Source organism: Sander vitreus, chromosome 6 (assembly GCF_031162955.1).
Source record: "Sander vitreus isolate 19-12246 chromosome 6, sanVit1, whole genome shotgun sequence".
NCBI lineage: Eukaryota > Metazoa > Chordata > Actinopteri > Perciformes > Percidae > Sander > Sander vitreus.
Genome location: NC_135860.1, coordinates 12,368,171 through 12,395,228, shown reverse-complemented (window position 1 = coordinate 12,395,228; position 27,058 = coordinate 12,368,171). Strand labels below are relative to the sequence as shown.

General features: G+C 40.8%; 3 protein-coding genes across 3 annotated transcripts; 2 read left to right on the top strand and 1 right to left on the bottom strand.

Annotated features, from left to right (window-relative positions):
- The first annotated feature begins 6,693 nt into the window (after positions 1-6,693).
- Positions 6,694-9,077, top strand: wnt4b (wingless-type MMTV integration site family, member 4b). The gene is made up of 8 exons (XM_078252616.1): positions 6,694-6,782; positions 7,187-7,340; positions 7,473-7,557; positions 7,656-7,787; positions 8,126-8,268; positions 8,372-8,512; positions 8,652-8,814; positions 8,908-9,077. The coding sequence occupies exons 1-8, from the start codon at positions 6,694-6,696 to the stop codon at positions 9,075-9,077; spliced, it is 1,077 nt and encodes a 358-aa protein (XP_078108742.1).
- Positions 9,078-11,304: 2,227 nt separating this feature from the next.
- Positions 11,305-15,600, bottom strand: cdc42l (cell division cycle 42, like). The gene is made up of 6 exons (XM_078252609.1): positions 15,493-15,600; positions 13,482-13,586; positions 13,227-13,299; positions 13,011-13,120; positions 11,732-11,929; positions 11,305-11,603 (listed from the first exon to the last, which is right to left on the bottom strand). Exons 2-6 carry the CDS (start codon positions 13,584-13,586, stop codon positions 11,514-11,516), a joined length of 576 nt encoding a protein of 191 aa, XP_078108735.1. The 5' UTR covers positions 15,493-15,600; the 3' UTR covers positions 11,305-11,513.
- Positions 15,601-17,880: 2,280 nt separating this feature from the next.
- mlf2 (myeloid leukemia factor 2) lies at positions 17,881-26,955 on the top strand. Its single transcript, XM_078252608.1, has 8 exons — positions 17,881-18,186; positions 19,678-19,789; positions 19,914-19,949; positions 21,057-21,110; positions 21,233-21,361; positions 21,674-21,833; positions 22,047-22,261; positions 26,110-26,955. The coding sequence occupies exons 1-7, from the start codon at positions 18,143-18,145 to the stop codon at positions 22,256-22,258; spliced, it is 747 nt and encodes a 248-aa protein (XP_078108734.1). The 5' UTR covers positions 17,881-18,142; the 3' UTR covers positions 22,259-22,261; positions 26,110-26,955.
- Positions 26,956-27,058: the final 103 nt, after the last annotated feature.

Below are 27,058 nucleotides of genomic sequence, written 5' to 3'. Positions count from 1 at the left end.
CATCCCATAATAATCCCCCCCCCCTCCCACACTCACACAGGACTCTGCATAGTTACCTCGCAACGGACAGACCATAATACTCTGCCTGCCCCCACCCCCCTCCACCACGCGCGCGCACGCACGCACGTACGCACGTACACTACCACTACTAGGCATGCATGCACCAGGCTCATTGCATGCACACTCCTTCCCCTTTCCACTAGTAGTCCCAGCCCCCTTAGCAACCCCGTTGTCATGGTGACACCCCCTTCCCTGCGCTCCTCGACATACCATAATACTCCAGCAGTAGCAGGATACATCCCATAATATAAAACTCCTAAAAAGACAAGAAAGAAAAAAAAAAGTCACATGGTCTCCAGGGGAGCTCAAGTCCACTGGTGACAGACCATAATACTCACTAAACATCCACCTGGGATTGAGCATGACTATGCCAAGAGGTCAAAGAGCTTTCACTTTTGTTGTGATCCCAAACATAGGTGGACTGCATGCCTACAGTGCTGTGCTCTGGTCAAACAGGCCTGAGTTTGGTAGTGTAACAGAACAGTGTGTGTGTGTGTGTGTGTGTGTGTGTGTGTGTGTGTGTGTGTGTGTGTGTGTGTGTGTGTGTGTGTGTGTGTGTGTGTGTGTCAAATATTTTGATGATGCCTACAATGCTCCTCAGCTTCCCTGATGCAGGCTGAGGCCTCCTATCACAGTGTTCATATTACAGCTAGACTGCACCACATCTGTCTCACTGACCCAGAAGACTGTGATCTGGCTGTCTATGTATGATCTAGTCCTTCAAGTGCAACAAAGGCCAACAGGTGTGCACATCCACAAGAGTAATGGCAGGTGTACATCATTCATACCAGTATCTTGATCTGCTGTGGTGGGATGCAGGTCAAAGGTGAGAAAATTGAGTCAGTAAACACACAAAACGTTCCCCTTAAGTTCAGTTTGTAATGCAGTAAATAAGATTTGAGTTGCTGCACATCAGACACACATCAAAACAATAACAGTTTTTTTTAATGGCTAGTACTATTGCCAAGATTTGACACACTACATAAACTACAGATGGCAATTATACTGTACAAAAGAAGTGTCAAATAAATTAACTAAAACGTCCATTACAGGCCTGCTACAGCTGCACATTTCTCAGCTTAGTTATGGTGCTGCAGCACATTGTATCTTTATGCTGCTTACTTTGTAAAATCTTTGAGGGTCCATGTTGTTCATATGACTATTTTAAAGTAAAAGCACTTGAATGTGCAACAAGTCCAAATAAGAGTGCATAGGGAGCATTTGAAGTCCACATGTGAGTTTAATCATTCTGAATACAGACTTATTGATACACTGTGAGAGAGGTGAACTCATTTCCCCCTCTGAATTGTACTTCTTTATCATGTGTTGTTATTACAGCTAGACTGCATTACATCAGCCTCATCAACAAGATTATGATCTGACTGCCCATGGTCAAGTCCTTCAAGAGCAATACAGGCCAACAAGTGTGCAAGAGCACAAGAGTCATGGCAGGTGTACATCATACACGTTTCTTGGTCTGAGGTTACAGTATGTGTTGCAGTTAAAAAGCGAGTTTGTCTAAAGTCCTAAAATTAATCAATAGGTTCTGGTTGGAATATAGTAAATACAACCGGAGCTGTTGCACATCTCAGACCCAGCCAAGCAATACATTTGACTGTAAAAAGTTCATGTCAAGGTTCTGAGCACATTGGCCCCATATCAACTACAGATGGCAAAAATAACATGTCGAAAACAAAGTCGAATACATTCACTACAACATCGCGGCTGCAGCTGCACATTTCTCCATTTTGTTCTGGTGCTGCAGCACATTGTGGCTCTGTGCTGCTTGATTTCTAAAATATAAATAAATAAAAATGCCAAACGATGCTTTAGGCTTCGCAGCGTTTGCTTTGTTGGTATTTTAAAGTGAAAGCACTTGAATGTTTAACAAGTCCTATTTGAAATATTTGGACTCAAATAAGAGCTTAGAAGGAGCATTTGAAGGCCACATGAGAGTCTAATCATGCGGCATACAGATTTACTGATACACTGTGAGAGGCATTCAGTCATTTAAATCTCTCTGAATTGCACTTCTTAATCACTCTGAATCTGATTTGGGCATGTACAATAACAGCATGAGCACCATGTTCCTTTGGCTGTTATCAGAAAAAATCCTCCAAAAAGTTACAGTAGAAACCATTGAGACGGTCAGCCATGGATAATTATACTGTAATTACACATTGCACTAGGTTTTCTATATTTTGAATGAGTATCTTAGTTTTTAAAGATGCATATGAGCTTTCATTTAAGATAATATTATAGTTTACAGTAACAACAATATTATTCATTTATTCACCGTTAAACAGGGATTAGCTAATACCGTTTGGTTTGTAGGTCTGTGCTTTTCTCCCTAAAGGCCAGAAATTAATTCATGGACTGTGGAAACTGAAAACAATATTTCATACATAAGCTACATCATTTTGGTCTATTCTGGTTCATGGTAGCAAAGATTATTGTTGTATCAGAGATGGTATTTTCTGCACGTTGGGTTCCGTAGATATGGTAAGAGAAGGGGGCAGGAACAGTCAAAATGTGAGGCCAGAGGCCTTCCAATGCTTCCTCTACTGTTATGGCCACTGCAATATTCCCCACTGTACGGTACATGCAGATCGCTTAGCAACGAAGGCCTATGTCTGGCCGTTGTCTGTTCGCTTGAATGCCCCTTACATACGCATGTATGCGCGTGCACATGCACTCACGTGCAACGCTGTCACCAACACCTCCTCCTACTCCCTCTATCCCATATGTAGATATCCTATCTATTCCCCCCCCCCACCCCCCAAAAAAGAAAAAACACCACCATCATCCCATAATATTCATGGGTCGTCTATTCCCTCTGACCCCTCCCCCATGTGCACACAGCTCACCGCCCATTCTGCCACCCCCACTTTCCTGCCTGACAACACCATCGCTCGCCATCCCATAATATTCATGCACACGCTCCACACACATTCATACACAGCCGTGCGTTCTGCTCTTTGTTCACAGAGATGCTGAGCAATGTGAGCGTGCTGAGGCAGGTTGCCCTCAAGTGCAGAGAAGAAACAAAGCAAATGAAGGAGAGAGTGAAATGTGGCGGGTCACATTACTATCTCATAATGACCTTGGGCGAAAACAAATGTTCATGAAGTCCAGAGTCACCCTGAGGCATCATCTCTGAATGACGCCCATCATCTATTCCATGGTCAGCATCAGTGAGGTCAGTTTAGAGTTGCCCCACCTCACAACAGAGTCTCTCAAAGTCTGCTGCTGCCTCCCTCTGTAACAGAGGGGAAAAGAGTCATCTCTATGGATATGTCATGCTGAAGCTTTAACAAGCATCTCTTCAGGTTCTGCAACCTGGCTACAGTCAATCAGTACTGGACCATTTCAGCATGATAAAATGTCCACAAAATGGGGGAAAGATAAAGATAAAAAAGAGGACAAGTTATTTACGAGAGAGGGGTGAAGGGATGAGCATAACAGAGGCGCCGGACATGACAGTGGCCAGCTCATCACCATGGCGTTGCTGTGGGAGACAGCGGAAGACGTCACTTGGAGAAACAGGGGACACAAAGGAGGAATACGACATGAGGACAAAAAGGAGGGAAGGGGGCCTACAAGAAACCTGTCTTTGCCGATATAGACAGAGGAAAGTGTGTGTGTGTGTGTGTGTGTGTGTGTGTGTGTGTGTGTGTGTGTGTGTGTGTGTGTGTGTGTGTGTGTGTGTGTGTGTGTGCGCTTGGGAGAGAGAGTGTGGATGGGGTGACCATTTACTCAGAAACTGGGTGTCAGAGGGTTCAGGTAAATGGGCCACCAAATCCTGGGCAGGACGCAAAAGAGTCTGCAAATGTTTGGTTTCAGTGCCTCTCTGACCTCAGCTCTGATTCAACCCTTAAGAGCAGTAAATAAGTTTCATCAGGTTTGACAAGGCTGTAGCCCAATCTTGTATTACTTTATTAGCCTCTGGGATTAAAAAGGTTACATTTATTCATCCACAAAATTAAAGAAATCACAGCGCTACCATCCTAATCAGCCAACACTGATTACAGAAGATACTGAATGAATACCCATTAAATAAAACAAGCTATAACGTAAAATGAACAAAGCTGAAACGGAGTAACTACAATTTGGTTAAAATTGAGTGAGGACGATATGAGGATATGCGATAAAAATGTGTATTTTTTTGGAAAGACATGCAACTGCAGTGATTTCCTTCTGGCAAACTAAAACTTTCTGGTAAGATAGCCATAGCTATAGCTTGCCCTGGAGTTGAAACTAATTTCCCACTTTTTTCTACCTGTCTCATGTTATTGAAAAATTATTTTGATGCTCCAACATCTTAGTAACTGAGTTTGTTATACCCCATAAACAAGGCAGTAGCTAAATATAATCATATAGCAGGGAAAAAAGTGACACCAGAAAAAGTTTGTAGAAAGTCTACTGTGTTTTTAGTGTCTTAGGTCTCATGGAAGGATTTTCTTTTATCTTTTTGGGGGGGAAGGCTGGGATAATCAGCCTTAAAAGGCATAAAATTAAGGTATGTTACACAGTTTGACTAAGTAAAACTCAAAGGTAATATATTCCACAATAAATAAAAACAAACATTCAAACAACAGCATGAAAATTAAGATTCAAGTTTGAATAAAATTAGAGTTTACGTTCTCATCATTAATATCCGGTTGTGTCATGGAATAAAAGAGAAATAATACTATTTTACAACTCCTACAGCTAAAAGAAACACTACAGAGCTGCAACACTTCTTGTATTTACAAATGATATATATATATATATATATAATTGAAATAATGTATTCTGAAGTTCCAGCATTGTCCTTCCAGTTATATACTATTCTTAGAAATGTGAGAGATTCTCTGTAATGTTATATCACTGGCTAAACAGAAAGAGACAAAAGGAGGGGGAACTGCCAACTAAACTGTAAAAAAAAAGAAGAAAAAAAAAAAGAAAGAAGTGCACTTAAGTTGAATAATTACTTGCAAATGTTTTGCAGTAAATGATGATTAATCATGCAATACAGTCAGACTCTATATGGTATGTTATGCTGTCTGTTCCTCATTGAATAAATTAATAAAACATTGTTCATAGGCTATTTCAGGTTCCCTTCTCAACTATAACATAAATCCACACACATAATGTCATTTTTTTTTACTTTAATTACGTGTCACAAACCTGCTTTGTTATTCTTTACGACTTTTTCCTAGCCCCAGTGTAACACCCATCCGCTCTCTCCTTATGCCCTCCTTTCCCTCCTATCTAGTGATTTATTTGCCTCAGTTCCAATATTTGTCGGCAGTGTGTTTTCTTCCCCTTGTCTAAATGTCACCCCTTCTTCTAAGACAATACAGGGAGTGGGAGAGAGGGAGAACGAGAGGGCAAATGCGGGGGAGATGGAGAAAGGGGAGGTGGGGGGACTCGTAAAATGACCAACAAAGTTTGGGAAAATTAAACATTAGGTAAGACACTTTTTCACATGCATATACACATATGTGGAAAAATGCTGTGTCATAGTTTCTGTTGTAAGGATTTCTTGCATGGATCAATATTCTATAGAGGAAAGTATTTCTATAGAGGAAACAAAGGGCTTCAGTTTGTCTTCTCATAAAATGTTTCTCAGCAGCAAACGTATTGCAGCACACATTAACACGCATGGATGAAAACCAAAGAAACAATACACACATCCATTGGTGATAATCATTCAAAGGGCATTATCTCCAGTGCAGGCCTTAGATTTTAGGTCTCATGCCAAACAATCACAATAGATAGCATACTTACACTCTTAATACTTACGCAGTACAACTATTATCCTTCCCAAAGCCTCCTCCTCCCCTCCCTCAGCATCACTCCACACCGTGGATCACGCCTGTCCTCTCTCTCCCACCCTCATTCTCTACCTCCTTTATAACCCATCACTCCCATCTCACTGCTCTCACTCATTCTGGCCGTTTCAACCAGGAATGGACACATTTGTTTTCTCGGGACAAAACTGAGTACTTGCTGACACAATGTTTCTGTAAAATTTTTATTTTACTAGCACGTCTGGATTTGGGGTTTTGTTTTGTTTTTTTGGGGGGGTGAATCGATTCTACTGATGTGTTCAATTAAATTGGATGTGGACTTATTTTGTGTCTAAAGGATGAGCATGCATTTGCTGTCACTGACAGCACAAGTGAAGAAACTGATGAACAACTTTATTGATTAAAATTGGGATTCAATTTCAATTTGATCAACTCAATATCAAAAAGAAGAATACCTGGATACCACAGGACTATGAACTGGTAAGAATCAGTTACTTTTGAAAAATTTGTGTAGAGGCGTAGAGCTGCAGTGGCATGATCACAAAAAGGTTAACACTTACATATTAGTTATGAAATGATTGTTTATTCGAAGGTTCTCTGTAAAACAACAAAAACAAAAACAAAAAAAGAAGCATGATCAATTATTCTATATTTTCTCTGACCTGATAACTTGTCATTTGAACAGATATGTGGGGATCATCCCCAGACTCTGGACGAGAAACATAAACCAACACCACAACAAACAAACAGACACATCACTTTGACTGTGGAGACGGGCAGCGTGCTGTCCAAAGACCCAGCCTGACGCACGGAGACGGACAGACAGACAGACAGTCTGATGCCAACTGTCTCCACTGTCAATCTCACGGCACCACTCCTCCTCCTGTTGCTATGGGCAACCCAACCCACCATGGCAACCAACTGGCTGTAAGTCTAGCGTGCGAATGAGGAAGAGAAAGAAGGAGTTTGTTTGTCATGCTATAACTTTTAAAAGATGGTGACATGTCTCTAAATCTCTTTCAGTCGCTCCGCTCTCTTTCTTTGTCTCACTCCTGGTGACCTTTTCTCTTTTCTTTCTCTTTGCCTTCACTGTGTCTTCTCCGTCTTCTTTGCCTTGTCTTCCACTTGTTTCCATCCTCTCTAAAAGTCTGCCTGGTCGTTACCTCTTCATCCTTTTTGTACCCTCTTTTCTCTTCTTCATGTGCTCTTCCTCATTCACTCCCTCCTATTTTCTTCACTATGAATCCTCTCTTTTTGCCCCCTTGCCCAATTATTTCCCTTATCCATACCTGCTCTGAGTCACTTCACCACTCCCCACTTTTGTGTCCCAGCTCCCTGGCGAGGTTGCCTCGCTCCAGGCCCGTGTCCGGTGCTGCCCCATGTGCGCGGCTGAGGGGGCTGACCCCAGGGCAGGTGGGGGTGTGCAGGGCGCGAGGGGAGGTCATGGAGTCCGTACGCAAGGCAGCCGAGATGGTCATAGAAGAGGTATGGTCAGAGGCCATGAAGTCTGACCTGCAGGCATCATCACTATTTGCCTCAAAACACCCACACCAATGTCAAAATGCAATCATCAGAGCCCCCTATCTCACTGCTATGTATGTCACTGTTTTAACTCAGTGCCAGCACCAGTTCAGGAACCGCCGCTGGAACTGTTCTACCACCACACGTGGGATCAATGTATTTGGCAGAGTCATGAACCAAGGTATCCTCATACTGAAAATGTGCCTGCTGATAAATCCATATAAAGGACAACTCTCACATGAAGACGTTTTTGCATCATATGCTCTATTCTGGTTTCAGGGACTCGTGAGGCGGCCTTTGTGCATGCTTTGTCCTCAGCAGCCGTGGCAGTGGCTGTGACCCGAGCCTGCACCCGTGGGGAGCTGGAGAGGTGTGGCTGTGACAGGAAGGTCAGGGGGGTCAGCCCTGAGGGTGAGCTTGGATTCCTTTGCATGAAAATGTAATGCGAAAATCCGCACTGAGTCACACACACATCAAAAAACGCTGTTTTCTGTGGGTTAAAACGTCCAAGTATGGACACTAAATGTCTGCATCCCAGGCAGTGACAGGAGGTATTTTCCCATCAGCTGTCACAGTGCTGTGTGATTAATGATTAGATTGTGTGACCATAAGTGCAACACGTATTGCTTCTCTGTCATCCAGTGTGGATTCATCATTTACTGTAGCAGCCATTTTCAGCTTTAAATTAAAATGTGTAGTTGTTTCAAAGCAGCAATAATCCACAATACTGTCTTTCTGTCCAACCACAGGCTTCCAGTGGTCAGGGTGCAGTGACAACCTGTCCTATGGTGTGGCTTTCTCCCAAACATTTGTGGATGAACCAGAACGAGCCAAGGGGCTGTCAGCGGGGCGACCACTCATGAACCTCCATAACAACGAGGCTGGCCGAAAGGTTGGTGCTCACAAATCTTTGACGATATCCCAGTTGATTTCAAACTTTGTCATCTGTGAGATACAATCTGCTCTGCTTATATTCAACATTCTCTCATCCTCAGGCCATCCTTCACAACATGCAGCTGGAGTGCAAATGTCATGGCGTCTCTGGCTCCTGTGAGTTGAGGACCTGCTGGAAGGTTATGCCTCCATTCAGACGCGTCGGCGTTGTGCTCAAGGAACGCTTTGATGGAGCCACAGAGGTATCAGAATACACCTTGTGCTTCTTTCAGCTCAGTTGGTGAACATATGAAGCAGTCACATGAATTGAAACAGATACTTTATCAGAAACCTTGAAAGTTCCCAGTCTATATAGCACTCTCAACTTCCCCTTCCTCTTAGGTTCGCCTGACTCGTATAGGATCCAGGACAGCTCTGCTTCCCCGTGACCCCCAAGTCAAACCCCCTGCTGCCAGAGACCTTGTGTACCTTGCACCCTCCCCAGATTTCTGCCATCTCGACCCTGACAACGGTATCCCTGGAACTGCTGGTAGGAGATGCAACGGTAAGATCATCTCACAGGGAAACAATCCAGATAATCCAATGTATCAATCAAAACAATTACAGAAAAATGATGCTGCACTCTTCTAAAACCCAGGAACCTCTCGGCTGGCACCAGACGGCTGCGAGCTGGTGTGCTGCGGGCCAGGGTACAGAGCGGGCCGGGCTGAGGTGGTGCAGCGCTGCTCCTGCAAGTTCTCCTGGTGCTGCTCAGTCCGCTGCGAGCAGTGCAAGAACACAGTCACCATTCACACCTGTAGAGTCTAAGAGGGCCCCAAACACGACCAAACCGACCGACATAAGACGGGATGAGGACAACATAGGCAATAACCGTTTCTAATTTACGTCTTTAGCGCCAAATTATCTTAAATTGTGGTCTTAATTTAATTCATTTTCGAGTGAAGCAGTGCAACCAGAGTTAAGTTTGAGGATTCTGTTGTAAAAGCTGACAAAGTTAGAGCATGTGTAAAAAGCAAAGCAAAGAACAATTACATCAACACTAAGGTACAAAAGAAAATCACCCTCAGAGACGGACAGGTTGGCCGACATGCATGCACAGAAATACACACGAACGCACACACTCAACAGTTAATCTCACACTGAACTGACAAAGCTTTTAAAGCGGAACCTAACCACAACTAACAGGGAAACATTGCAGCACTATTCTTATTTTATGCAAACGTTTTGCGCTGTGTCATAGACTAGCAGGTCTTTGAACTTTACTGTATTTATGTCTTCGTCTCTATTCTGGTTTATTTATTTTTATATCTGAGTCTTTGCTTCACTTCAGCAATATCTTAAATAACTTCTACTTACATCAGTGTCTGTCTTGTGTTTTGCACCTCACCTTCACGTGAAACTCTTCTGTATGTTCCTGCACAAGCAGTGCTTTTAGGTCTGTTCAAGACATCTAATAAATACAGTAGTTTTATCCAAAATATGTGTTTCCTGAGTTACTTATTGACCAGACGTGTCTTATCACACACGTTAGCTGCGAAGTTAAAGGTACCCTGTGGAGATTTTTTTTTACCACTAGAGGCACTATGGCGCAATGGTTTAATGAGCGGTCCCTGTTTTAAGGCTGGAACATGCTTTTCCTGGCTGCACGTGAGCGAACATGCAGGGTAGTAGTTCAGAGACATTCATGTGCTGTTTCTTTTATATTTGTACAGGTTTTTTTTTTATGTGTTCCTTCTTTTCTGTTTCGAACACTCCTGACGATAAGAGTTAATCAGTCAACATGCCTGACGCACAGGTCTGCACAGCACATTGAGATTTGAAAGGTGTGCCCCTACAACCTATGGTCACCCATAACACCCTTCTTAACGTCTTTGTGTCTGGGGAGCCATAATTCCAGCCTTCCAGCCTATTTGTACTTAATGCTGTGATAGCACACAAACAAGGATGCACATCTAACGCGGCTGACATGATACACACTCCTGCCGACTGCAGAGGGCGGTAAAGCAAGTGTGTAGTGCATGTAAGCATAAAAACACAGACTGTCGGTGCAGTGACATGCCAAAAACATAGCAATGCGCCACCAGAAGGCAGTGAAGAAGAGGGCCGCTAGCTAATGTAAACAAAGATAGGCCTTGCTTTAATAAAACGGAAATGCATTTAACAAATTTGTTAGAATTCAAGGATACCGACAATGTGTTGAAGTGAGAAACACTGAATATAAAAATATAATATAAAACACCTCTACTGTGGTTAACTAGTTATCTCTCTTATGATTTGTTGTGCATGCCCCATTCACCCTCAAACATACAAAACAATGGCTACTTTCATTGTCATTAAACCATTTTATTAAAAATATCCTGTGATTACAAACACCCAGAAATTTACTAGCAAAAGGTTATCATCTCAATCTTTATCAAGATTAAGATCTATTCAAAATATTAGAACTTAATTTGTCATATTATCAATTGCTCAAAGTTGGTAGTCTAGCATTAAAAAAAATAAATCTTGATAACATAAAAAGTCAAGTTTCAAAATGAATAACCGCTAAATTTTTTCCAAAACAGTCACAGAATTAATACAATATACATAAAAGAAGAATAAAATAGAAATTCATAATTGAACTGAAGAAGGGAAATTGGTGAAAATGAACTTGGCCTCCCCAGAAGAGAGTAACCTTTACAGACATCTATCTTGTTTGGAGTGACAATAAATCTCTTGTGCTTTCATTATTAAATTCAAAAGGGTCAGAAAAGAAAAGAGTACCACTTAACATTAAGTTGCCCCTTTTATTGTATTACCCAAAGTCCACTGAAAAAACTTAATGTTAAAAGTGTTTCCCCATTCCCTACACTGGGTTTAAAAGCCTGAATAGGCCACAATAAGAAAAACACAGAGAAAGTCAAAGGCAACTATATAAAAGAATCTTCTTTTAAAAAAAAAAGGAGCAACAGTGACAGGCAGGGGGGCCCGCCCCACCTTAATATTTGTAGAGAGAACACTGCAATTTCTAAAAGCTTTCAGAAAAGGAGATAGGTGACACTTACTGCATGCTGAAGTTTTGCTCCCTCAGCCTCTTTCAAAGTTTATTTTGAAGGCACAATCAGTGTACACTTGTTTTTGAAATAAGTCTCAATGGCATTGTACCTCCCTTCCCCTTTTGTTTTGTCCTTTTTTTTCAAAATGGCCATTGACCCCATCTATTTTTTTTTTTACACTGTTAGGTCTCTCGCTGTCGTTGTTCATCTATAGCAGGACGCATTTTCTCTTGGTTTTGGTCTCTGGGGGCTCCAGGGCTGCCAGGATGGCCTCGTCAAACACATTCTTAAGCCCTCGCTGGTTGGAAAGAACAGAAAACAAGACAGAGAGCAAAAATTAGAATATTGTCTGTAATTATTGCCAGATTTAACAAATATGTTGCTTTCAGTTTAACAATGTGATGAAACTGTAACAAAGCCCCATACCTGTGTCAGAGCAGAGCACTCCACGTATTTGACAGCCTTGAGCTCACGAGCCAGCTTCTCTCCGCTCTCAGGATATAGGGGGCGCTGTTTGTTTTTCGCCAGCTTCTCGATCGTGTTGCTGTCTTCCCGCAGATCCACCTGTGTGCCCACTAACAGAAAGGGTGTGCGTGGGCAGTGGTGAGAAATCTCAGGAACCCACTGGGGGGGGGGAAACATACAGATATAAAGATTAAATTCACATTTTCTTCCTTCCTGGCCACATCTAGAACTAACCTCGAAAACAAATGTGTGTGAGTATTAAAAACTGTCAGGTACTGAGAGCTGGCACTGAATGTCTGGTCAGATTCAGGCTACTTAAGCTGCTTCTAAACCCAAGGTTCTGGGTTCTTTTAAGTCCCTCTCTCGCTCGCCCGAGACTGCAGCTGCCAGTTTAGTGTGGCCGCTGGCTTGCACACTCTCTCTCCCCCTTTCTTTTTAAATGAATTAGGAACAGCAAAGCTTTTAATGTTATCAAACAAAGATAAATGTTCTCCCCTCGTCCCAAAATGGTCAAAAATCCATACTAGAGTAGCCTACTTCCGTATTTAGGACTGCTGCACAAGTATGAATGGAGGAGAATTTTTTTTTTTATAAATAGGACAGCTGAAGACATGAAAGGGGAGAGAGAGGGGGACTGACATGCAGCAAAGGGCCGCATGTCGGAGTCGAACCCGCGGCAGCTGCATCGAGGAGTAAACCTCTATATGTGGGCGCGCGCTCCACCAGGTGAGCTACCCAGGCACCCAATTCTTTGATCCGATTTTCTAATTTAAAGCAACATTTTGCCAATATCATTTATGGAAAGAATGTTCTTTTACAGTTGTTTGTGTTCAGACAACATTTTATATTTGAGAACTTTGGCTTGTTTGTTAAACTAGCACAGTGCCCGTTCAAAATGTGCCTGTTTGGAATGGGCCGATTGCTTGGCCTGTGGTATTGCTGCTTGTAGCTTTCTCCAGAACCATTGTACCCCAATGAAAAATGACACAGAAGTACCCCCAAAGCACTTAATATGCAACTCCACTGTATAGCATAGTGACGTACTGTGTACTTCTAGAGATACTCTAGGGATCAATAAAGGTTTATCTTATGAGAAAATAATCTGCCGATTAATTGATGATGAAAAAAACCCAAACCCTACATGTCTGTCAAACTAATTCCAGCACTTGAGATACATGACATCAAGGTCATGTTTTACGTAATCAGTGGGGGGGGGAAAAAAAGGTTAAAAAAAACTGACCTTCTCTTTGACATTTTCAAATGATGAGGGGGAGACGACAGAGAAACATACAAGGAACACATCCGTCTGTGGATAGCTGAGAGGACGCAGCCTGTCATAATCCTCCTGACCTGTGAGCGACAATCACAAGAGAAACAGGGATGCTTTTATACTTGTTTTAAAGTGAAAGAAATAACAAGGGGGAAAAAAAAAAGAGATTTTCAAAAATCATGTTACCTGCTGTGTCAAATAGGCCGAGTGTATAGGGCTCTCCCCCAATCATCACTGTCACTGCATAATTGTCAAAAACCTTTGTGCACACACACACAAAAAGACAAAACATAATAACTTGCAAAAAATAAAAATGCTGCATGTTTGATTGCTTTGTATTTCCACCATAAAGAAAAATTAAAAGGAAAGAGCTCTCAGTAGATGTGTTAATCACATGCAGTACTTTTCAACATGACTCAGCCTTTTTTTAAATCTTCTTACCGTGGGCACATATTCTGAGGGGAACTTGTTGGTTGTGTAGGAGATCAGTAAGCAGGTCTTTCCTACTGCACCGTCCCCTACCACAACACATTTTATAGTTTGCATCTACAGAGATAAAGAGAAAATAAAAAACACCACAAGAGTGTCAGCAAATAGAGTGCAGTACATCAGACAGTTCGAGACAGAATACAGCTAGACACTGAGGGAGGAAGTAACCACACATTTACATCAACAGGCCAGGCAATGTTACGAGTGGCATAGTGCTACTATAAATATAACTATTTGTAACCATTTTGTATCTGGCAGTAGTGGAAATTAAGTACATTTACTTAAATACAATTTTGACGTCCATGAGTATTGATTTTTTGTTATTTACTTAATTTTACTCCAGATATAATTACTAGTTGGTTACTAGTTAAATTAGCTCCAACTTAACCAGCTACAACATTAAAAATGTGCTTACACAGTGATGCATCAGTAATAATAACCCAATAATATAATATACCACTCAGAGGGGCTGTGCTGCTACATAATGAGTAGCCTACTTTTACTCCACTAAAATGATCTGGAAGCTATAGCTGATTGAGATTTTACATACAAAACATATAAAAACTTGTATGTACAATGCATTAGTAGAATTACTACATTAAACTTCCCCCACACAATATTTAAAGTAGTTAGCTCAACCTAGACCAGCTACATTAAATGACTTCTTACTTGTTGAATATTGTATACTTCTTAAACCACTGAGTTTATTTGACAGCTAAAGTTCCTAAATATTTTTCAGTGTAAGATTTTACATTAAAAGGTGAGCTTAAACTCAGTTGCCAGTTTATTAGGTACGCCTAGCTAAAACTATTGCAATCTGAGTCTGCAACAGTCCTACCATAAATGGTTATAATGTTTAGTTTTTGTTGCAACTGCAGAGAGGTGCTAATTCAGCTTTATGGTCATTCTGGAGGATGTAATTTGTGGTGCTGTTGAACTGTATTGCTTTATACAGAGAAGTGTTCCTGTTATTTAGCCTACTCTTAGATTTTAATGACTCTTAATTACTGCTTTATCACATGCAGGTGTGCTGACAAGACCAAACAATTATGCCATATTAAAAACACACAGACAGAGCTAGTGTCAATTGTAAAACAATAGTTTATCTGCTACAGGCGTGTAATTTGATTGATAATGTTCTAGACCATTTTCATAAAAGAAAAATATACAGTGTACAAGTACAGTTTATCAATTATCCGAGCACATTTGTACAGTTTTGAGGTAATCTTGCTGGATCTTAGTATTCCCATTCTGTGGGATTTAGAGAGAACGAATACCGGTGGAAGAAATACAAAAAATCTCTAGTCGATACTTGTTACTTCATGTGCCCGTAAAATCTTATTGATGACCGTGAATCACTTCCGCATAGGGTACATACCAAAGATGTTGAGGAAAAAAAACGACGGCCTGTTAGCACAATGTAATTTAGAAGCGGAATACTGCCCAACACTTCCGCTAAATAAGCAGCTCATCGAATAAACTGAGGGCTGAAGACGGTTACAACTTTAAGCAAACACTTGGAACTTTATAAGCTATAAGCAACATATAAAAACGAGCAGTTAAAGCTGAGCCTGATTGTATCCATTAAGTAATTGTATAAGCTCAGATTGATAAAGTGAGAAGTGTTTGTCAACTGTTAAATAGTTGCCTCAGTTAGCTTACTTACTAAACTAAAGTTAACGTTACCAACAGTTTAGTCTATAAAGACAAACACAAGAAAATAATCGCACAACCGGCGGTGATAACTGACAACAACTTTTTAACCAGATTGAGGTTAGCCAACACTAAATTAAGCTTGATGGCTCTAAAACTTGAACACTAACGTTACGCGAATTAGTAAACCAATTAACGAGCGTTTCCTCTCGGTAGAGCTTCGTGTTGTTAGGAGGACTATTCCTCAATTGTCCAACAATATAATTAGCCATAAATAGTTTTTTCAGGCTGTTTTTCTAACTCTACTCACCGTTTTTCTTTGGACAGGTTAGGCGTTGGTTACATCCGGGTTTGAGGGTCGAATTACTCTCAGCGCAGCCGCAGACCAGACGAACCACATTCACGGCTGTGGAAAAGAAACACCGCCGCCCGGTGGACAGAAACACACACACACACACACACACACACACACACACACACACACACACACACACACACACACACACACACACACACACACACACACACACACACACACGTTAATTACTATCATATTGCCCATATTGCAGTATTGCACATACCACCATAAATGCTAGCCTACTACTTAATTTTTAGCTTGTCATTAAATAGGGTATATTATATATTTTGCTTTCATTTTTATTTGCTTGTATTCCCTATTATTTAGCCTATTTACTTGAACTTTTTTTAAACTATTTACTTACTTATTTACTTCACTGATTTACTTTTATGTTGCACACTGTTGAATAGCTGAATTCCGTTGTTCTAAACACAATGACAATAAAGATCTATTTTATTGTATTCTATTATCATAAAATGTACTATTAGTATTAAAAGTACTCGTGCAGAAAAACAGGGCCGTAGTAGAGTTATTATATATCATTGTATCATAGTTACTGATGGTTGCTCTGATATTAACTACTTTATTTGTGGTTGGGTAGTTTCTCATATCATACATTATCAGCGAACAGTTGTTGAGCACAGAGTATGTTTGAAAGTTAAAGATACTGTATGGTTTTCTCCTTTTCTGACGTACAGTCTGACATTCCACAGAGAAAGAGCAGCTTGTCTGTTCCTTATAATTAGCTGACCTTTGCCTCCCATATGTGTCTCAGATATAGTCCAGTCATTTTAAGCCAAAATGGGGATCAACCTAGGAAAAATTGCAACAGAAGCAAACTCAACTGATTTTGTATCCTCAATATGTCCTGAGTAAGGAAAAAAAGCCCCAAAGAATCCCATTAGGTGAAAGTTTTGAAAAAGACCCAAATATAACCTATTCATATGCATATTCAGTCTTTTTCTCACGTGAATAGGGTAAACATTTTAACCTTTAGATATCACCATGACAATTACTGAGTTGATTACTTACATCAAGACAAAAAAAATGTATTACAAGTTTTTTGAAATTGCTTGTTAATGGGCAAACGGTGCATAATCTAATTAGGTATGTGCTAATTTGCATAAATACCACAACAGATCTAAACATTGGGTATAGCCAGGTGAAAATGTCTTGTTGAATCTTGTTGACATATAAAGGAAAATACTTAATGCTAAGGTCTGAATGGAACCCAGTTAGGCTACCCATGAGCATTAATACATAGAGGCAGGAAGAAGTACTTTAAACCAGCCTTTATTAATTATTATTGCAGAAATGGGTTTTGGGGCTGGGTCCTTGAGACTGTTTCTGGGGGATGAGTCTGAGGGAAGAACAGGACCTACCTTTTGTCTTCTGCATTCTCCTTACCCTTGTCTCCTGTTTTTTCTCAGACTTATCCCCCAGAAACAGTCCCAAAGACTGTCTTAAAGGCTGGTTTAAAGTACTTCTTCCTGCCTCTATGTACCTGGCATAGAGGCTATACCCAATGTTTAGATCTGTTGTGGTATTTATGCAAATTAGCACATACATAATTAGATTATGCACCATTTGGCCATGTTAACAAACAATTTCAAAAAACTTGTAATACATTTGTTGTTTGTCTTGATGTAAGTAATCAACTCAGTAATTTTCATGGTGATATCTAAAGGCTAAAAATGTTACCCTATTCACGTGAGAAAAATATTGAATAGGCGTATGAATAGGCTATATTTGGGTCTTTTTGAAACTTTCCCCTAATGGGATTCTTCTAGGCTTTTTTTCCCTTACTCAGGACATATTGAGGATACAAAATCAGTTGAGTTTGCTTCTGTTGCAATTTCTCCTACCTTTTTTCATAAAATGACTGGACTAATAATGTTTCTTCAAAAACCCAAATGTTTGTATTGCAGACATTAAATGGACCCATTATTTTTCTTGTTTTAGCTATTCTGTTAGGCAATGGTGTTAACATTACTCATGATACACATTACATTTATAACTCTATAGTTTGTGTATGTATATTCAATATGTATGTTGAATTTCCTTCTGGATTACAGTTCTATTTTATCTTATAATATCTTATCTTGTATTCAACTCAATTTCTGTAAATACATTTAAAAGAAACTCTCAATATAAGTTTATATTGGTGTGCTTTTTCATTTTAATTGTCTTTGTTATATTTTGGTTTACAACATGTCACATTCTAAATCATGACATTATGTTGAAAGATTGCTATGAAAGCCCCTGGGGAAATACTTTATTTTGAAAAATAAAAAGGCCGGAAGTCGCGGTTGTTAGCTCTGATGCTATCTTCATCTTAGTGTTGCTTCTCTTTGTCAGAGGTCTGACTTCCGTTTTCATGTTTGGTCCAGGTTTCTGGAATTTACTATCTAGTGAGACTGAGCCATCTCTCGCTTTGATAAACATCTGTTGTGATTTAGTGTTTTCAAGACGGAGCTAATAAAAGGTCCTCCATTTCAGCCTGTTTAGAGTTTGGGTCCGTCATTTTATTCCACCCTTGAAAAACACGACTGTTTACCTAGCTAGCTGGCTAGCATCAGCCAGCTGAGTTAAATCACCTAGCATGTTTCGGTTCTTGAATGACGTTGATGACGACCCCTACATGATGTAAGTATTGACATTTATTGTATTTTGTTTAGACACTGTTAGTCAGTGTGTGCTTTGCATGAGGTGGAAAATGTACATATTGGCACGGTAAATTATATTTTCCACTGTGCCTTAAGCAGGTACCTAACGTCCAGCCAGCTGTGGGGGCCTACAGTGGTCCACCATATTGGATAGACAATAACAAAAAAAGCTGTCAGAGCTCAAAAGCACTTGGTTAACCAATCAGTAGCTAAAATGGCCAATTATCACTACTCCTATAACTTTCCCCAATTAACTTTGAAATTGAGATGTAGCTAATTGATGGAAGGTGGCAGTTGATTTAATGGTCTAACGTTAGGTACCGTGACATCTTTTACATAACCTTACCTGAAGACTTTCCCCTACATTTGACAAATGCATGAAACTGAGAAGTGCTGACCTTCATTCTCTTTGCTAAATAAATTGAATACATTCATTGGCATACACAAAAAGTAGATTTGAAGTGGTTGTGTAAATCTGGATCTATGGATCTCTTTATAGATTTGCTGCACCAACACACACAAGCGTTATTACTAGTTTTAAATAATGCAATCCTACTGAAACTTTGGTGGCCCTCTTTTGTGGCCCTGTGGGCATAGTCACCACCTGTCACACCATTAGCAACAGCACTGTTTACAATGTCAAAACAATACAAACAGCCAGTCAGGGTTGAAACATATTGCCATTATTATAGGGCTGCAACTAACGATTATTTTCATTACTGACTAATCTTTCTATTATTTTCTCAATTAATCCATGTATCTATAAAATGTCAGAAAATAGTTAAAAATAATTTTTTACTGCCCATGCTTCAAATGTCTTTACTTGTCCTACCAACGTCCAAAACCCCAAAATATTAAGTCTACTATCTTCTGTGACAAAGAAAAGCATCAAATCCTTACATATGAGAAGGTGGGAACGGCCAATATTTGGCATTTTTGCTTTAAAAAACAATTATTCAATTATCAACGTAGTTATCTGTCCGTTCATTTTCTGTCAATCGACTAATTGTTGCAGCTCTTTTTTGAGCTCCTTCCATGCTCTTGAAAATAAAACAAAAATAGAAACGCATACACACATTTATGACAACTTGATTTGAGTTTAACCTTAATTGATGAGTTAACTGACAGAAAATTAATCTGCAACAATGTTGACAATCTATTAATCATGTAAGACATTCACTGGTTCCTCTTAAATGTGACGATTTGCTGTTTTTTTATCTGTTTAGAACTTTTTTTCTGGGCATCTTTTATAGACTATTATTAATGGATTAATTAATTGCTAGGCTCATAAAATCTTGGGGAACTCAAACTGGGTTCTTAGCAAGAGGAGGTTCACACCAAACTGTTACAAGTGATATGTAGGCTTAAGTATTGTTTGAAAAAAATTCAATACTGGGGCTGATACAAATCTGAAGTTTTGGCCATGAATGAGAAGTCAAAAAGTTTCAGTGTAATCTGTGATTTCTTCTAGGGATCCATTTGCTGCTCACAGGCAGCAGATGAGGCTTATGTTTGGACCATTTGGCATGGATCCCTTTGCACTCACCCCCCAGATACAACCATCCCGTGCACCACGCAGACAGGTAACTGTCCGACATATTGGTGGACTGTATTCATGTGTTTTGTGTTTCATGTGTTTGACATCCTCTTTAGTTTATCTGTTGTATTTGTGAAGTTTTTTATTTTAACGTGTACATTTTCTTCCAGACTGGTGCACTGACCCCCTTTGGCATGATGGGAATGGTGAGTAGCTGCTCCGAAACCTCCTTCAAGAATACAACTTAAATGTTTAATGTAATGTTTATAGAGTAAACCTCTATATATGCGCGCCTGCTCTACCAACTGAGCTATCTGGGTGCCCGTTTAATGTAATGTTTAAGATTAGACAGGTACTATCAAGTGACTTGACAGTGTGCTCAAAAGTTACCTGAGCTTCAGATGGGAAAGCACAGCATTGTGTGAAAAGTGGTCTCCAGGTATTCTGATTTATGATTACATGAACCAGGGTAAGGATTAGAAATAGGTTCCGGTATGGTCTAGATTAGGTTTTTAAATTAGGTTGGGTTTACCAGATCTTACATAGATGCACTGTATGGCCAAAAGTATATGGACAATGAATTTACATCTGATTGGTCAAGTCTTGCCTATCGTTGACTGATTGTCAAACCATTTTTTTTTTTTTTCTCATTGATCCATATTTTCACTTGCAACATTGGCTTCCATTTTTGCCGAGAGAGAGAGAGAGAGAGAGAGAGAGAGAGAGAGAGAGAGAGAGAGAGAGATTTTCGTCAGATTTTGAGTGACTCTAGTCACGCTCATTCCGCTCCCCGTTTCCGGGTTAGCACTCTACCAATCAGATGGGTCATTTGAGTCCGACTGCCGGCAGTGCCCGCCCCGCCGATTATACATGTCAAATCTGCCAAAATGAAGGACGACGGCCCCTCGGACGGACGACGGCACGGAACACACCGAACAGACTCGAGTCACTGACCTCGCCAGACTGTCCAACTGCCGATTATCGGCTTTGTGTGTCCAGGCCTTTAAGATGGAATAGTCAACTATTCAGTGTCACCCCTTTATGCAATATGTACTCGAATCTGTGCTAATCTTTTTTTCAGCTCATTAACAGAATTACCAGTGATCATTGGACAAAAGAAGGAAGTGTTTCTTTGCCGCAAAACAGCTTTTCATGCATCTTACTCTGAAAATAAGGTTGTGGGGCTCAAAGGATGACCCTAGTTGCACTGAACAGACAATGAATGCTGTTGTTTCAGAGGCGTACCACTCTGTTTATACTTGATGTTTCATCAAATGAGAATTTAAAATATCTCCTGTTATTTATTTTTGCAGGGTGGAGGGTTCATGGATATGTTTGGCATGATGGGAGAAATGATGGGAAACGTGGTGAGTAGTTCTGTCAACCAATTTCAAATGAACATGAAGTAACTACTGTAATGAATGAAACCTGTGTCTGAACAGCACTCCATCTCACCTTGTATTTACATTTTATTAATTTCTTCTTGTAGGAAAGAATGTCCGGTTCACCGAACTGTCAGACGTTTTCCTCATCAACAGTGATCTCCTACTCCTCTTCAGACTCGGGGCCTCCTGAAGTTTATCAGCAGACCAGTGCAACGAGAACAGGCCCTGGAGGGGTTAGAATAACTTGTTAACAGTTGTTGAAATGCTTACACTACACGTAAGGAGTGTCGATTAGTGCCAAATAAGACCTGATTACTGAGCCCTAAGCCTGACTGGACATGTGGCCTTCATGCTTTGTTAGTCCAGGCATGACCGCGGCCTTGTAGCCTCATTAGCAAATGAAATCACCAGTAATTGTAGTGACACTAATCTTGTGTACAGTGTAAACAACATAGTTGTCATACGAACATTTCAGTCTTGAGTTCATTCAGAGGGCAGAGCATCCTGGTTGTTTTGGTAAACCGAGTTGTCTCTTTTCACCTCAGATCCGTGAGACGCGACAGTCAATGAGGGACAGCGAGAGCGGCCTTGAGCGTCTTGCCATCGGCCACCACATCGGGGAACGTGGACACGTAATGGAGCGTTCACGAAATCGCCGCACTGGAGACCGCGAGGAACGACAAGACTTCATCAACCTTGATGAGAGTGAGTCATTGGGCCAGAAAGATAATGACTGTTTATGATGAGGGATCCACTATTCTCTGGTAAACTTTGAATATCACTTTGAATATATTGAAATGTCTGGCTTAACAAGAAACAAAAGTAATATTGTGTGATTACCTGTGACGCTGATCATGCTGCAGTGACATGAGAAATGTTATACGTGTCGCCTAAAAACCTGCCCTCCGTTCCCACTAGCTGATGCTGCAGCGTTTGATGAGGAGTGGAGGAGGGAGGCAGGAAGATACGTTCCCCCGACTGCCCGGGCGTTGGACTACGGCCGAGATCGACGGGGAGGCGGCCAGCAGCTGGCCCTCACTGCCCCTCCCAGCTCGACAAGCCCCCCAGGCCATCGGCACGAGTCCCCCAGACACCGTCAACCCCACACCCGTCCACGTTACGACTGGTGAGAGGTAAGAGTGAGCATTTACAGCCTTGATTCTCAGGCCTGGATCAGTCAAGTCCAGCCCGACCTGATGGGTTTGGTGAGGAATATGGCTCTAATTTTGCTGAAGTCGATGAAAATACCAATACATTTGCTTGGCTATTGTCTGCCAGCTTTGGCTAATAACATGTATATTTGTTTTGGCTTATATGCCTGCTGAAAAACAACAAGAAATTGCTGTAAAGAAATGAATATTTTTTTAAATATTAACATTACATTTTGAGCACTTTACTGTAAAATGTCCTGCTCAATACATATCTTGGTCACAATTCCTTAATAAGCTAATTTAAGGGATTCTATGCAAAAATATTTATGTTTATGATTGAAAATATATATTCTGGCGAACGTATTATGTTTTTTTTTTATGTTTTTGTTTTGTTTTTAGTTAGGAAAAACACCCTCAACACAGTTCATCACGAGAACAAAAAGCTGCAGAGTCAATGGAAGCAGACAACACTTTGTCCAGATACTATGCAATAAAAGTCAAACGAATCAAGTCGGTTCGATTTATACAGCCCAATATCACAAATCACAAGTTTCCCTCAAGGAGTCTTCTGTCCTTGGACCCTTGATTCCAATAAGAAAAAACTTAAACGGGGGAAAATGGAAGAAATCTCAGGAAGAGCAACAAAGGAGCGATCCCTCTTCCAGGACGGACAGACGTGCAATAGTAGGGGCCCTATCTAGCACCCGGAGCAGCGCAGCACAAAGCCCGACGCAAGTGTCTTTGCTAGTTTAAGAGTTTTTAGTTTTGCTAGTTTAAGACTAAAGAAGGCTGGGTCATGACCGAAAGAACAAGATCCAGGGTACAAGTGGCCGAAATGGGTTTCCTCAGGAGGGTGGCTGGCGTCTCCCTTAGAGATAGGGTGATAAGCACAGTCATCTGTGAGGAGCTCGGAGTAGAGCCGCTGCTCCTTTGCGTCGAAAAGAGCCAGTTGAGGTGGTTCGGGCATCTGGTGAGGATGGCCCCTGGGCGCCTCCCTAGGGAGGTGTTCCAGGCACGTCCAGCTGGGAGGAGGCCTCGGGGAAGACCCAGGACTAGGTGGAGGGATTATATCTCCAACCTGGCCTGGGAACGCCTCGGGATCCCCCAGTCGGAGCTGGTTAATGTGGCTCGGGAAAGGGAAGTTTGGGGTCCCCTGCTGGAGCTGCTACCCCCGCGACACGATACCAGATAAGCGGACGAAGATGGATGGATGGATGGATGGATGGATGGATGGATGGATGGATAGATAGTTTTAGACCACCGGAGTTGTCAATTTCCTGTCCAGCGCCCACGTCTTTTAAATAGCAAATGTGAGCCCATGGGCGTGCTGGTCTTACAGGGAGGTGTGTTCAAGTGAATTCTTGGCGTATTGCTATCTTGAAGCAGCGGAAAGGGATTGCGCCATTGACCAACAAAAACCTCGTCTAAAGTCAATAGCGCAGCATTTCATTGTTATTTGTATAAATGTACATAGGCTTATGCACAGCGTGCACACACTTGTTACACACACAGGGACTCAGACATATATATATATATATATATATATATATATATATATATATATATATATATATATATATATATATGTATATATATATATATATATATATATATATATATATATATATGTGTGTGTGTATATAGCAATTGTAAGTCGCTTTGGATAAAAAAGCGTCCGCTAAATGACATGTAATGTAATGTAAAACGTGCCTGGCTTTTAAAGGGAATGGGAGATGACACACTGATTGGTTTATTGCATGTTACGCCCAAAACACACCTATGAATTAATGAAGACACTAAGTACAACCCTTTTGAACCATGCGCCCAGCGCACAGACCCTTTTTTCTGCTGTCAAACTAGCAAAAGTGGATTCGTACATGCCCTACACCAACCGGCACCAGGCGCTTCACAGGCGCTTAGATCGTTAAAATAGGGCCCTAGATGTTGCATGTACAGAATAGACCGATGTAAAATTACAGTATGGACAATCAGGATGAAAAAATTATATAGATTGTAAACATGACGAATATGATCCAGGAGGACGTCAAGCAGCTACCAGGTGTCGCCAAACAGATAGGACCAGAGACCAGACAGGGCAGCCAACACTTTTAAAATGATGTTATTCTGGTACGCTATAGTACACATTTGCAGTTTGAAGCTCCTATACACTGTACAATAACAGTTCATTGCATGTTACACTGTGAGATGGGTCTAATGAACTGTATCGCACTGAGAAATATCAATTTTGAGACTGTCAGACTGTGATGTCTGTTTAAGAGTAGCGCTAAGTAGGGCTGGGCGATATGGACTAAAAATCATATCTCTGTATTTTTCAGCTGAATGGCGATACACGATATATATCTCTGTATTTTTTACAAAGTGGGCTAAATGTTCAGTTTTTTTTTTTCTTTTTAAAGATTATATTTTTGGGCATTTTTAGGCCTTTATTTGGATAGGACAGCTTAGACTTGAAAGGGGAGAGAGAAGGAGAATGACCTGCAGCAAAAGGCCGCAGGTCGGAGTCAAGCCTGTGGCCGCTGCATCAAGGACTAAATCTCTACATATGGGCGCCTGCTCTACCAGGTGAGCTAAGCAGGGGCCCCTAAATGTTCAGTTTTAAGTCAAAGCCACTTTTCACAAGCACTTTTATTAAAACAGATTGTGATCAAAATAAAGTGCAAAGACAGGGTTTCCTTCCCAGTTTGAAAATATACAGCTGCAACACGTGTAAATGAAAATTATCTGAAATAAATAGCCTAGGCTATATTTAAAAATCTCTGAGAAAGCTCCTTCACTTCACTTCACAACAACAGACCGATTAAAAGAGAGAGGGCGCCTGGATAGCTCAGTTGGTAGAGCGCGGACTCCTCGACGCAGCGGGCCCGGGTTCGACTCTGACCTGCGGCCCTTTGATGCATGTCCTATCAAAATAATGGCCGAAAATGGCCCCAAAAAAAAAAAAACGAGAGAAGGGGAGTGCGATGGCTGAAGCGTATGGCACAAAAACTTTCTTTGATCATGAAGCCGATTGCTACAGTACAATTCTCAGGTTTATCAGTGCCGCCTAGCTACGCGCCCCCCCCCCCCTCCCTCCCCACAAACACACTCAAAACCATCAGTTGCAAGCACCTCTGACCCCAAAGTTTTTTTTTTTTGGGTCCATATGCAGTTCATGACCTACATATTCCGCAGAGGAAGAGAATACCATTGCAGTATTGAATAATTGGAGCTCAGACGCAATTTTGTAATTTTCTCAATTTCTGATCCTCTGAATAAAAAACAGAAAATTGGAAAAACCATCCAAAGATCCAATTTTTTAATTTGTCAAGGAGGAAAAAAATGAAAAATTGGATTGGAAAATTGGTTTTTCCAAATGTCCGTTTGTGCTTAGAAAATTGAATTGATAAGCATTACACTGACCCATGTCGATATAAACTTTGTCTAATCTAAAATCTCATTTGAAAATCTATCCATATAAGGTAAAATATCCATATATCGCCCAGCCCTAGTGCTACGATGTAAATAAGAGGAGAAATGTTTCCTAACAGCAGTCCCACTCTGAATTTGAACTGTGAAGAATTTGTTCCTACATTTTTAATAATGTCAGAATTTTTAAACAAGCTCACCTCAATTACCAAACTGCTAAATTGGCTGTTGTTAGACGTGTCTCTCAGCGCGATCGAGGATCATTATTTTGGATTGACGACCATGGCATCATGTTGTGTTAAAATCCTCAATTGATAAATGAAAGCTCTGTTGATTCCATCTGCCTTTTCTGTCTATAATTTGTCATAATAAACACTGCGGCCTTGGTTTGACTGTCCCTGCAGGTGTCACACTTGGACGACCAGACAAAAGGAGTTGAGGGAAGATTTCCCCGATGCTGTGAACCACGCTGAAGACGGAAGTTGATGATCTTCACAACTGCCCGTCGTAAATGTTTGATATGACTGGACTGTCTATCCATGAACAACATACACACACACACACAACAAAACCACACACGCTTGATAGTTACATTAACAGTTCTCCTTTTCCACCGTTACACTCAACACACACGCATACACATCACGCACCCTTGTGCAAACATGGGTATAACTACACCCACTTTATATATACTCATTCTCAAAACTTGACAACTTGACTTGTGTTTTTGCCCACTGCACTTAAGTGCAACAGTATACAGTACATCTGCTGTACAGTCCATTTTATGTTTGTGAAGACACTAGTGTGTCAGTGAATTGAATTGTATACTGTTAACTAATTAATCTAACTAAATAAAAGTTCATTAAACATTGTTAGATAATTACAAAATGTGTCTCTGTTGTTGTGTTTGCATGTCTTAAATAATAAATTATGGACTGTTTTTTTTTTAAAAACTGAATCGTTCAACTTGTCGTACAGCTTCAAAGCAATGTATATATGCAACTAAATCTTTCAATCCAGGGTTCTTTTTTTGCTCATCTGAAATTGTATTCAGGTTCTCGGCAGCTATAGAGTCTAAAAATCTGTAATTCTGCTGCTGTAGTTCAGCTGTGTGTTGCTTTCCCTACTCCATGTGCATGTATCTGTGTGCTCCCTCTTCCCTGTGCCACTGTGTCTGCAGCTCATGTGACATCCAGATGGAGCACACAAACTGGAGCAGCCAATAAAAACCTTCTGTTTTGATAAATCTCTCCCATAGTAGGCACCCTGCCTGCCTCCTTCTGTGCTCGCTGTATCTTTAATTACATCCACGACTATTTTTACATGCATGTCCTCCATCCAGCATGCGATGTT

Bases quoted from the DNA above. Each gene is read 5' to 3' on its own strand.
- wnt4b (XM_078252616.1), top strand. From the start codon at position 6,694: ATGCCAACTGTCTCCACTGTCAATCTCACGGCACCACTCCTCCTCCTG. The intron at 7,788-8,125 runs GTGAGCTTGGAT...GTCCAACCACAG, and splicing joins CAGGGGGGTCAGCCCTGAGG to GCTTCCAGTGGTCAGGGTGC. The intron at 8,269-8,371 runs GTTGGTGCTCAC...TCTCATCCTCAG, and splicing joins ACAACGAGGCTGGCCGAAAG to GCCATCCTTCACAACATGCA.
- cdc42l (XM_078252609.1), bottom strand. From the start codon at position 13,586: ATGCAAACTATAAAATGTGTTGTGGTAGGGGACGGTGCAGTAGGAAAG. The intron at 13,121-13,226 runs GTAACATGATTT...TGTCGCTCACAG, and splicing joins CGGCCTATTTGACACAGCAG to GTCAGGAGGATTATGACAGG. The intron at 11,930-13,010 runs GTCAGTTTTTTT...CCCCCCCCCCAG, and splicing joins TTGAAAATGTCAAAGAGAAG to TGGGTTCCTGAGATTTCTCA.
- mlf2 (XM_078252608.1), top strand. From the start codon at position 18,143: ATGTTTCGGTTCTTGAATGACGTTGATGACGACCCCTACATGAT. The intron at 19,790-19,913 runs GTAACTGTCCGA...ATTTTCTTCCAG, and splicing joins CCCGTGCACCACGCAGACAG to ACTGGTGCACTGACCCCCTT. The intron at 21,111-21,232 runs GTGAGTAGTTCT...TTCTTCTTGTAG, and splicing joins GAGAAATGATGGGAAACGTG to GAAAGAATGTCCGGTTCACC.